Source organism: Panthera leo, chromosome D3 (assembly GCF_018350215.1).
Source record: "Panthera leo isolate Ple1 chromosome D3, P.leo_Ple1_pat1.1, whole genome shotgun sequence".
Classification (NCBI taxonomy): domain Eukaryota; kingdom Metazoa; phylum Chordata; class Mammalia; order Carnivora; family Felidae; genus Panthera; species Panthera leo.
The window spans coordinates 86,580,300-86,591,464 of NC_056690.1; the positions used below are offsets into that span (position 1 = coordinate 86,580,300).

Here is an 11,165-nt window from a genome sequence, read left to right on the forward strand (position 1 = left end):
TCTAGCACACTGGTCTTTCTACTGCCCACTGAATATACTGTCCACTAAAAAAGACTGCATTTATGCTTAATTTTTCCCATTTTTATTAACCAAGGGCATAAGCTTTGGCCAATCAATCTGGTCAATAAGAGATGACTCATATGTCACCAAGAAGTATACATGACTCCAATCACAAAAAAAACAAACAAAAAAAACAACTAGATGTGTAGCCTGATAACAGCAAATAGGAATTTTCTAAATTGCTCTTTGAAACAGTGAAAATCATTCATATACTCCCAGTACTGCCTGTCACAGACACTTAGTATCTTTTTTGCTGGTGAAAATGTATGATAATAACAACCAGATGTAATGGCTATCAATGAACCAAAATGCCTGACACATGCCAGGCACCGTACCTTTCATTAGAGCAGAGAACATGTCTATCTGTTGTAGTCAGGGGGAGCCAGGGAAATGTAGAAAACTTCAAACACTTCACAGTCTGATTTACTGTTAATGGAACAGCAAAATTTAAGGGATCAAAGACAAGTTAATAGACTCCCAATGTTAAGAGCAAGGCTTTACCCTTAAGTCTTCAAAGTTACACCTTACAGTAACCTAAAATATACTAAACAAGGTCAGCTGCAAATTTGTTCCCTAACAGGATAAATAACAGAGCTGTTTTCATATTTTACACAAAACCCATACATTATTGTTATTAGAAGAGCATTAAATACAAACCAATACTGAATGACATTTAGAACTTGAATTACATTTTCTATTGTGCCCTGTGGCTAACCAAAACACAGAGCTTAAATTTAACATGAAAGGAACTGGCATTTGGAGGCCTTTAATTGTAGAACTTAAAAATGAAATAGACATAATCATATAGTATATTTAAAAATTAGGCATGTTCAAATATCCTTCATGGTGTTAGATGTTTAAGCCTCTTTGAAGACGACTTAAAAACCATAAGGTTGAAGATCAAATATCAGCACTCAAACCAGATTAAAAGAAATCTGAGAAACCAACACAATTTTAAACTAACCCATTCCAATTATGTTTTAAACAAATCTTATATTGTACAAATTAAGGTGGCAAAGCTGAGAAACAGTATGCAGTATCTACAGAAACCCTTCCAAGTGGCAAACAGTCTTTCCGCCAAATGCTCTGAAAAGAGCACGGAATCACTGAATTTAGATAACAGTATTATTAAATTCCCAAATATAGCACAGTTGCTTCTTTCAAAAGTGCCAACACACAAGCAGGGTTTACTTTTTCACAGAAAAGTAAGAGGGGGGTGGAGGGAAGGACAGACCTCTACTGCACACAAAAAATGGGTCCAAAATAAGCCCCTATCATTAACCCACAAACTGCAACTCACATAGCATTTTACCATCTCAATGGTCCCTAACGTTTTTAGCAGCTGCACTCGAGGTGCCACCTTCTCAGCCCTGGACACACTCTCTCCCTTCAGATGTCTCTCCCCGACACTCAGTGAAGCCTCCAAATCACAAACACAAAGAAACTACCATCTCAAAACCAAAGCTCCCTCACAAGCCTAACAAAACTTTCACAGAAAGAAAAGGTAAAGTATTTTAACAGCTAAACAAGTTTTCAGTTCTTTCTTATGCTGTTATTCAACCAGAGTTTCTATGAAAGGCTTTTAATAACAGACGGCTTCCAAACTGAGTTAAATGAAATACTTGACAGGAACAGATACACCCTTGGACACAACGTTTTCTTTTCAACCATGCAGGCAATAAAATGTCAGGTACATGCTCACTTAATTATTCCCTAACTGCATCAACTGGAACAAAGGTTTCATCCTTTCCAAGCCTCAGTGCCTTCATCATTAAAATGGGGATATTAACAATATCAATTTCACCGGGACAAAGAGGCTGAAGATTCATTCGTTCACTCAAAGAATATATACTGAGCACCTACTATGCTTTTGGCATAGTTTTGCACGCTGGGGATGAGCAATGTTCAAAGCTATCATTAAGCTTATAACAAGGAAGACAAAGAAGAGGTAAATTAGTATGTGATTTCAGACGATCTTTGTTAGAAACCTAAACATAGCTAGAAAGTGATCACTTGGGTCCTCAGGAAGGCCTCTCTGAGAAGGCGACACGTGAGCAGAGACCCAGCCAGACATCTAAAGACCTGGATGAGATTCCAGGGAGAGAGAGACTCTAAATCAGAGCTCTTCTTCTATCAGCTGGTCGCTGGGATAAAGACAAATGAAGAAACCAAAATGATCCTGAGTCTCTGGCTTGAGTAACCGGATGAACAGTACCACTTGGTGAGCTGGAGAATAAACAGGACGCATACACAGCGCGCGGCACAGTTCCCAACAAAGAATTTGTGTTCAGTAAGCACTGAGTATTTCTGCCACCATCACCACCCACCTAAATACAGCTGCTCAAATGCAGTTAGAATAATGTAAAATTTCACCACTTAGACACTACATCCTAATTTGAGGAAACTGAAACATTCAAGCTTGAGCACACCATTAGGAAAAGTACATTAATTTCTGATTTACCAGGTCAACAGGATCTATCCCTCTACATATACACACCCATTGGTCGTGGAGACACTTCCGTCTGCTGGAAATTACTTTTGTCTTGAGGAAAATATCCTATTAAGATTTCAGGTTGCTGTGGCAATTCTGATAAAAAAAATATATATTACTGTATTATTGATTCCTTATTTGCTAAAAGTGAAACTTACTCTTTTCAAATATTAGTGTTTTCTCTTAAGTTTTTTAATCATTTTAAAAACTGGAAAAATAACAGGTTTTTTTTTCCTCTGAATAGTCTTCCTCTAGAGGAAAAAAATGTAAATGTTGAGTCAGTTTTGAATTGAGGGGAGGGTGTTCCCCTCTTTTGTGGTTCAGCAAATACTACTACTCGTTAGATGAAAACATGCACAATGTACATAAAGAATCTGTTACAAAGTATTTATTCAAGGGCTCATCTCTGCTTCTTAGTCCATCCCCCTCCTCTCTCTTCCTCCAATTATGTAGTTCCTGACCACTTCAACTTTCATTAATATCTTTAAAGAAAAAGTTGTCAAAAATAAAGGAGTTAAGCACTCATTCAACATCTTTGACGATCAGTCCTCTGTCACATGTGATTGAACATGCAGCAATACAGTTGTAATGAGAATGGGAATAATGAAAAGACTAAAACTAATTTTGTAATTGTGCTTGAAGTTTTCATGCCAGTATTTCCTAATCTTAATACAGATAACAAAAAATTAGCTCTAGACCATACATCTGATCTCCCCTGCGGGGAACTAGGTTGAAAATACATGGTTTAAGATTCTACTTTATTGGTTTTGGCTTAGGCAGAAATTTTCACTGTTAAAAATCGCAACCACACAAGAACGCAGTAAACGGAGGCTCCTATTATTTTCTCGTTAACAGCAGCACCGACGATCTCAGCAGTAGCGACACAGCACAGATACAGAGAAAAATATGATCTAACAGATTAAGCAAGCAAAAACACATTTTTAAATACTTTTACTACTCAATCACATAAATCTCAGGAGCATTTTCTTTTTTCCTTCAAATCAATTTAACTGCTTTCCAGGTACAAGGCACTCTACTGGGAATTAAATCACAAGAGCAACCAACAATTCTGTGCTTAGTACATGCCAGGCCCTATCCGAGCACTTTACAGCACTGTCTCATTTAATCCCCATGACAATTCGATACGGTATTCTTTCTTATTGTCCCAATTTTTGGATGAGGAAACTAAAACCTAGAGGGATTAAGTACTATAGCCAAGGTCACAAAACTACTGGAAGAAGTGGGACTTACATTCATGTCTGTCTGACTCTGATTTTAACAGTGTACTATGTATAGCTCATTTTAACTGGAGACCCCATAACAAAACCATGAGCTAGGACAGATACCATCGTACCCCTATGTGAGGAACACAGTCCAAGAATGAAAGTATAAAACATTCAGAATAATGTCTGGCACATGGTCATGAGGGCTCAGCGGAAACGTTGTTATTGTTGAAGAAATAATCTGTCAGTCCCACAAAAAAAAAAAAAAAGAAAAAAAATCACTGGCAAGTTTTAGGCCCCTTGACCAAAATAAGCAATAAATACAAATGCACTCTCCTCTGAATAACAGCAGAGGAGGGGAAAGGTCAAACTCATGTACATTAATGCAATAAAAATAAGTTGAGGAGGGAAGGGTTGTTTTTTTTTAACTAAGATCCCTTTCCTTAGAATTAACCACAAGAACCAATATATTTCTATTTTAGCAGAATGCATCCAGATTGATTCCAAAGAGTTACCAGTTTGTTTGGTTTGGTACGATGCAGAGTATAGGGCAGGATCATCTGAAGGAAGAATAAAAAGTCCGTCCAGAATGCCATCAATTTCACCCTGTAGATTCGGCTCCACATTAGAACGAAGTTTAGATAAGAATTCAACTGCACCAAGGTCAACCAGATGCTTGACTGCTGGGGGATACTGAAATAAGAAGAATCACGTATGTCAACACTTCTACACTTTATCTGACAGCAACTAAACCAGGAAATTATTTTTAGTATGCTAGATGTTCCTTTTGCAAAAAATAAACCTTGCATTGATGTACCCAAAAGTAAAGAACTTCCATGAGTAGGACACAGATTTATAGAGACATACATAGACCATGCGATGACACTTACGAAAGAAAAGCCCAGACACTGATCACTAGAAATGCACACTACCAACTCCTACTTTTATTTATTAAATGGATTACCTCTCTCAACTGACTCCCACCCCACCCTCTCCTACCTCCAACCGTCAAAAGATGCCAAAGTAATAATCTCCTATGACTGCACACTGACTTACAGTTTCAAAAGGTTAGACTTGCCCTTTGACATCTGACCCTGACAACTGCTCTCAAGACACGCTGAGGGGCGCCTGGGTGGTTCAGTCAGTTAAGTGTCCGACTTCGGCCTTCGGCTCAAGTCATGATCTCATGGTCTGTGAGTTTGAGCCCCAGTCGGGCTCTGTGCTGACAGCTCACAGCCTGGAGCCTGCTTCGCATTCTGTGTCTCCCTCTCTGTCTGCCCCTCCCCAACCTGCGCTGTCCCTCTGTCTCAAAAATAAGTAAACACTAAAAAAAATTTAATAAAAAATAGTTTTCAAAAAAAGACAGGCTGAGGAACATAAAATCTGAAAATCAGATATGGAAAACGCAATTTCAGATACTTGAGGTATTCATTAACCGTGGTAACATTAACTTTAAACATATTCTCTTCCAGACACATGTAATCTTTAACATGTAAATGACAGAACACAAGGAAACCAGAATAACAAATGGCAACTTCCAAAGATGATTCCAAAATTCAGAACACACCAGAACCCAGAAGTTCTATTATTCCGGAGCACAACAGATACAATGTGAGACTCAACATTACACATAAAAGGAAGCTGAGCGTGATACACCCAGACGACCATCTCTGGTTGTTCCAAAAATAAAAAATAAAAAAAAAAATGCTACAAATTAAGCAACACTCACTCGTCTGATTTTATTTCAAAATGATCCTACCTTAACCAATCTGCTCAACAGGCTGAGAACCTCTTCTTTCATTGGAACAGACGGGAAATTGAACCATTCCAGCAAACGTTGAAAAAGCAGCCTCTCCTGAACTAGATCTTCACAGCAGAGTAAGTTGTGCTCAACCTTGCAGAGGATATTCTTGAGAGCGCGTTCCCTGATCTCGGCCAGCTGATGACCTGTCAAAGGACAGCACAAAGCTATTTCCCAGCTCCGAAGAGACGCCCCCCCCCCCCCGGAATTCACCCCAAAACTTAGTTGATGCTGGGGGCGGGGGCAGGGCCAAGAAGGAAATAAACCAGTTTTGTTTTTGTTTTGTTTTGTTTTGAACAGGCGGGCCTCGGGTGCCCTCGGGACGCGAATCGCTGGGTTCACTCAGTCGGAGATGGATCCCCGGGGGCTGCCCTGGCGAGGCCAGGACGAAAGGGAGCCGTCTCGGGGTGGCCCGGCCTCCAAAACGTCACACAACCAGCCTTAGCAAGTGGCCACGACAGGACGGCGACGCGGGCGAGGGGCAACTCAGACTGTTACCGAGTTTCCTGATGAGCCCCGTCAAGACCATCTCGTCCCGCTCAATCAGCCGCCGCCGGAGAATTAAACTGCCGCGCCACAACGTCCGTGTACAATTAGTGTCCCCATGGAAACCCGGCCGGTCGGGCTGCGGGTTCCGCAAGGCCGGAGACAACCACAGCACAAATAGGAAGCATCCAGGGAGCTGCTGCTGGGCCCCGAGCCTCCACAGAAGCGCGGCTCCTAGACAGCAGTCTCTGTCGTAAGAACCGGAAAGAATGAGGAGACAAGCAGGGAGTAGAACCCGCCTTGGCCGCCGTGCACGTCGGGAGTTGTGGTCTTCGCCCCTTTGTGCTCCCCTCCCGGAATTCCGGACCCGCCGCTGCACCCACCCGCCGAGGGTTCCGGCGTCCCAGCGCGGGCTCCAGCGCGGGAGGCACGGGTCTGGCAAAGCCCAACCAGGCCCTGCAAACTAGCCCTGGCTCTGCCAACCTGAATTCTTGGCTCCCGGAGCCTTACAATTTACAATACAGAGTTTGGATTCCCGCACGTCCACCAACGCCCACCCCCCCCCCCCACCCCCCGCCGTTGGTAACTAAATTAACTTATCCTCTTTAACTGTAAAATGTACCTGCAAAGGCAAGCAGTGTCCTTGGACACCTAAGTTCTGTATAAACACCTAAGGAGGGACAGGGAGGACATAACTGAACAGAAGAGGGAAAAAAGAGGACTGTAGAAAGAAAAAAAAAAAAAAAATAGGGAGGGGGCGGGGTAAGGGTGTGAATTAATATTTGAATGTCACCAAAGTTGGCATGGCACTGTGATTGGTCTGAACAAACAGGAAAAGAAAAAAGAAAAAAAAATTCTAAGCAATGGTAAGAGCAGCAACAAGATTAAATTTGTAAAGAGATTTGCTTTTTAGGGAACATTTCTCTCACCAATGTTTTCAATTTCCCTAGGAGAGGGATGTCAAGGTACATATACCCATTTCTATTTTGCGAAAAAATGAACTTAAATTCATAGGAGTTCTTCATCCACAGTCACATCAACTACTTAAGTGGCAGATTGAGAGCCTGACCTAAATTTTCCTTGTGACATTCTTAGGACCTTGCTGCCCCTGCAAGGTGTGTAGGTAGGTTAGAAAGTGGTGATGTTAGACCCGGATCTGGAAGAATAAGTAGGAATTTGTCTGCCAGGCAAAGAAATGGGGTAAGGGAATTCCTGCCAGAGAAAACAGTTCAAGCAAAGGCAAGGATTCAGAATGAGTCCGTCAAGGTCAGGGAAAGAGAGAAATTCTAGGCGGCCAAATTACCTCTGGGAGGTGGACGGGGAGGTAACTAGCATGCTAGTTCTCCATTTGTCCCTCTGGCTTCCAGGTGGCTGTGGGGAATGGTTGATGGCGGTAGGAAATTGGAGAGTGGGAGGAAAAAGAGGTGTGGATATTTAACCGATGCCCCACTAGCCCATACCTGAGCCTCCCTGGCCGAAATAGTGACAGTGGCTACATTCTTCAACCCTAGGGTAAGAGCTTTTGATGGGTACTGTGCCAAAGGGACCAAAAAGTGGAAACAGTTATACCAGCTGAGAAGTTTCTGTAGTTATCCAAGCATGAAAGCTTGGATTTGTGGATTTGAAGTGTCAAAGTCAAAATACATATGACAGTACAGAAGAATAATGGAAATAACTTTAGAAAGATATTTCTAAGATGAAAAGTCTTAGATGATGAGAAACTGAGGATGTCAGTGGGGAAGGGTCAGTGATAATACTGTGGGAGAAAAATAAATTACAGTTGACTCTTGATCAACATGGGTTGGAATTGCACGGGTCCACTTACGCACAGATTTTTTTCAATAAATACAATACGGTACTCTAGATGTATTTTCTCTTCCTCGTGATTTTCTTAACATTTTCTTTTCTGTGGCTTGCTGTGTTGTAAGAATACAGTGTATACTAAGTATAACCTACAAAATATGTGCTAATCAACTATTATGGGTAAGGCTTCATGTCTACACTAGACAATCGGTAGTTAAGTTTTGGGGAATCAAAAACTATATGTGGATTTTTGACTGAACAGGAGTCACTGCCCCAAAGGCCTGTGTTGTTCAGGGGTAAACTATAATGTAAAACAACCATGTTTCAAGTTAAAAGGGGCATCAAACTATAAAATGGTCTCTTTATAAATGAGGTATAATGAACACATAACATTATATCAGTTTCAGGTGTACAACATGATTTGATATTTGTATACACTGCAAGATGATCAACCACAGTATGCCTAGTTACCATCCATCAAAAGTGGTTTTATGTTGCTTTTATTTTCTAATTTTTATTGTTATTGTTGAGTGTATATTGTTTTTATAATTAGACAAAAGTCATTAAGTCCTGCTTATCACATTCAAAGCAATTATGTGTCATTTTTCTATTAGACTAAGTACTGGTTTGCCAATTTTTCCTCAAAGAATCAATCTTCGATGTATTAATTCTGTTAAAGAGAGTACCCAGATTCTAAGGTATTTACTGTACTTTCATTTATCATCACTTGCTTTCTCATTCCTTTCTTAGGTTTGTTTTCTGGCTCCTTTTCTAACTTCTTGAACCAAAGGTTTTATTGCTTTGTTTTCATTCTTTCTTATTTAGCTGCAGATAATTCCATGAATCTACATCTAAGAAAAGTTTTAATCATATATCATGAATTTAGATTTATAATGTTCTAACTATGGTTATTCCTGACCATTCTGAAACTGCTATTTTCATACTTTCAATCTCACCCAAGATCTATTTAGAAGGAGGTTTTAATCAGCTCTCTCCTGCATACACTTTAGTTATTAATTTTTACTATTACTCTATCTCAATCAGCAACTTGGGCTTTTATAATTTTGAACATCGATGTAAATTTTCTACACAATGCCTGAGTACTTGAAAAAATGAACCATATATGCCTGTGTGGATGTATGGAGAACTGTATGTATGGCTATTTGTAATTCTCTACTTGTGCTAACAACAGTGTTTGTTACATTTATTTAAATCCTAACTTATAATAAAAACGTGTGGCATTTTACCAGATGATAAATGGTAGTCATCCAGCTGGCAATGTATATATGGATCAGGAAAGGGATGAAGAGTAGAGACCTTGTATGTTGGAATCTGCTTATCATCACAAGCTATGCAACACAATGGAAAAAAAACATGTGGACCCAGAAGTGCATGGGTCCACTTAACTCTCAGCCATTCTTCAACCTTTTACCCATACCCATAAATCACTAGCAGGCATGGCCTCAGTCTGCTTTACCCGATCATTTGGCTTCGATGAAGATATTTATACCCTAGGTCACAGGAAATATTCAGTTACTCTCCTAAGAGCTCATAATACTATTTGTGGTGATTTGTGCTAGGAGAAAAAGAAATGCTTTTTTTTTTTTTTTTCTTGGAAAAGTTGTGCACTTTCGTTTTTCCTCACAATGTGAACATGAATTCTAATACTTGGGTTATGTACAGTGGGTCTGTCAGTTGTGATCGTATGCATTTCCTACCCTTTATTTCTCTTACCTTCTCTTGACTACATTAAAACATCTGGGGGTGCTTGGGTGGCTCAGTCTGCTGAGCATCTGACTTCAGTTCAGGTCATGATCTCAAGGTACAAGAGTTCAAGCCCCTCATCAGGTTTGCTGCTGTCAGCACGGGCCCACTTCAGATCCTCTGTCCCCCCCCCCCACCTCTGTCCCTCCCCTACTCATGCTCTCTCTCAAAAATAAACATTTAAATTAAAATATCTGCCTCATATTCATATAAGCTAAACAGGGTATTAAAACAAAGTATTATGCAGAGCACAAACCTTGGAACCAAACATAGGTTTGATGTTTATTTATTTTATTTTGAGAGAGAGAGAGAGAGAGAAAGAGAGAGAATGCACATGCACAAGGTAGGGAAACAGAGAGAGAGAGAAGGAGACAGGGAATCCCAAGTAGGTTCCACACTGTCAGCACACAGCCTGACGCAGGGCTTGAACTCAAGAATAGTGAGATCATAACCTGAGCTGAAACAGAGTCAGACGCTTAACCAACTGAACCACCCAGGTGCCCCCAGACACAGGTTTAAAACCAGCTTTGCAACCTTCTTAATTGCATAATTATGGGTGAGCTAATTAACTTTCCTGATTGCAAATGACAAAACTTTTACTCAAAGAAGTACGCAAAAATCAGTTATTTATTACCTCACTCTAGAAAAGGATCTGGCCTTAGAGACTCAAAAGACACTAATATTCTTTTTCTCAATATCTTAGCTTTGCTTCTCTGAGTGTGTTTGTCTCATTCTCTTGTATAACTGGCAAAATGTAGAGAAAGAGGGGAACATGGTCCAGACTTCCATCTTCCCATATAGCGACCCTAGAAGAAAGGGGAAGCTTTTCTGCCAACATCTGGATGTAAAATCCATGGTGAGAACCCCATCAGAATCGACACTATGAGATCGCCCGTTCGTAGGTTATTTATTCACACTCTGAGCTGCAGGGCAGCGTATTATAATTGGAACAGAGTTAAAAGGAGTTGGGCAGATTTCCACCAAGAAAATAGGTGGGATTAACAGAAAATGGGCAGAAAGAATCTTCGGTAGGGGGAAAAAAACCTGATGCCTCTATAACCCCTAAACCTCAGCTTCTACAAGTAGAAATTGGGGCTAAAAATAGCACCCATTGGGGCGCCTGGGTGGCTCAGTCGGTTGATCATCCAACACTTAATTTTGGCTCAGGTCATGATCTCACAGTTTGTGGGATCAAGCCTTGTATCAGCTCTGTGCTGACAGCATGGAGCCTGCTTGGGATTCTCTTCCCCTCCTCTCTCTCTCTGCCCCTCCCCCACTTACACTCACTCTCTCTCTCTCTCTCAAAATAAATAAATAGAATTTAAAAAATTGTAAGATATTCCAGATAGGTCCTTCCCCTCTCTGCCATGTGAAGATGCAGAAAACAGATTTGTCTTTGAACCAGAAAGCTGGGTCCCCATCAAGCACAGACTTGTTAGCATTTTGATCTTGGGCTTTCCAGCCTCTAGAACTGTGAGAAGTAAATTTCTGTTGCTTATAAGCCATCCCTAGTCAAGCTATGGTATTTTGTTATAGT

The 11,165-nt window shown here is 40.6% G+C and overlaps 1 protein-coding gene across 5 annotated transcripts in view; it reads right to left on the reverse strand.

Annotated features, from left to right (window-relative positions):
- The window catches only part of RTTN (rotatin), a 161,698-nt gene extending 155,409 nt beyond the window's left edge, over nucleotides 1–6,289 (reverse strand). For 4 of the 5 annotated variants that reach the window (XM_042909789.1, XM_042909790.1, XM_042909788.1 and 1 more), the window contains exons 1-5: nucleotides 6,074–6,289; nucleotides 5,534–5,721; nucleotides 4,290–4,467; nucleotides 2,558–2,647; nucleotides 396–486 (exon numbers count right to left, since the gene is read on the reverse strand). In XM_042909789.1, coding sequence (XP_042765723.1) covers nucleotides 396–486; nucleotides 2,558–2,647; nucleotides 4,290–4,467; nucleotides 5,534–5,721; nucleotides 6,074–6,104 — 578 coding nt within the window. In that variant the 5' untranslated portion in view covers nucleotides 6,105–6,289. Of the gene's footprint in view, nucleotides 1–395; nucleotides 487–2,521; nucleotides 2,648–4,289; nucleotides 4,468–5,533; nucleotides 5,722–6,073 lie in introns of those variants that run through there. The other variant, XM_042909791.1, reaches the window with a different exon arrangement.
- Nucleotides 6,290–11,165: the final 4,876 nt, after the last annotated feature.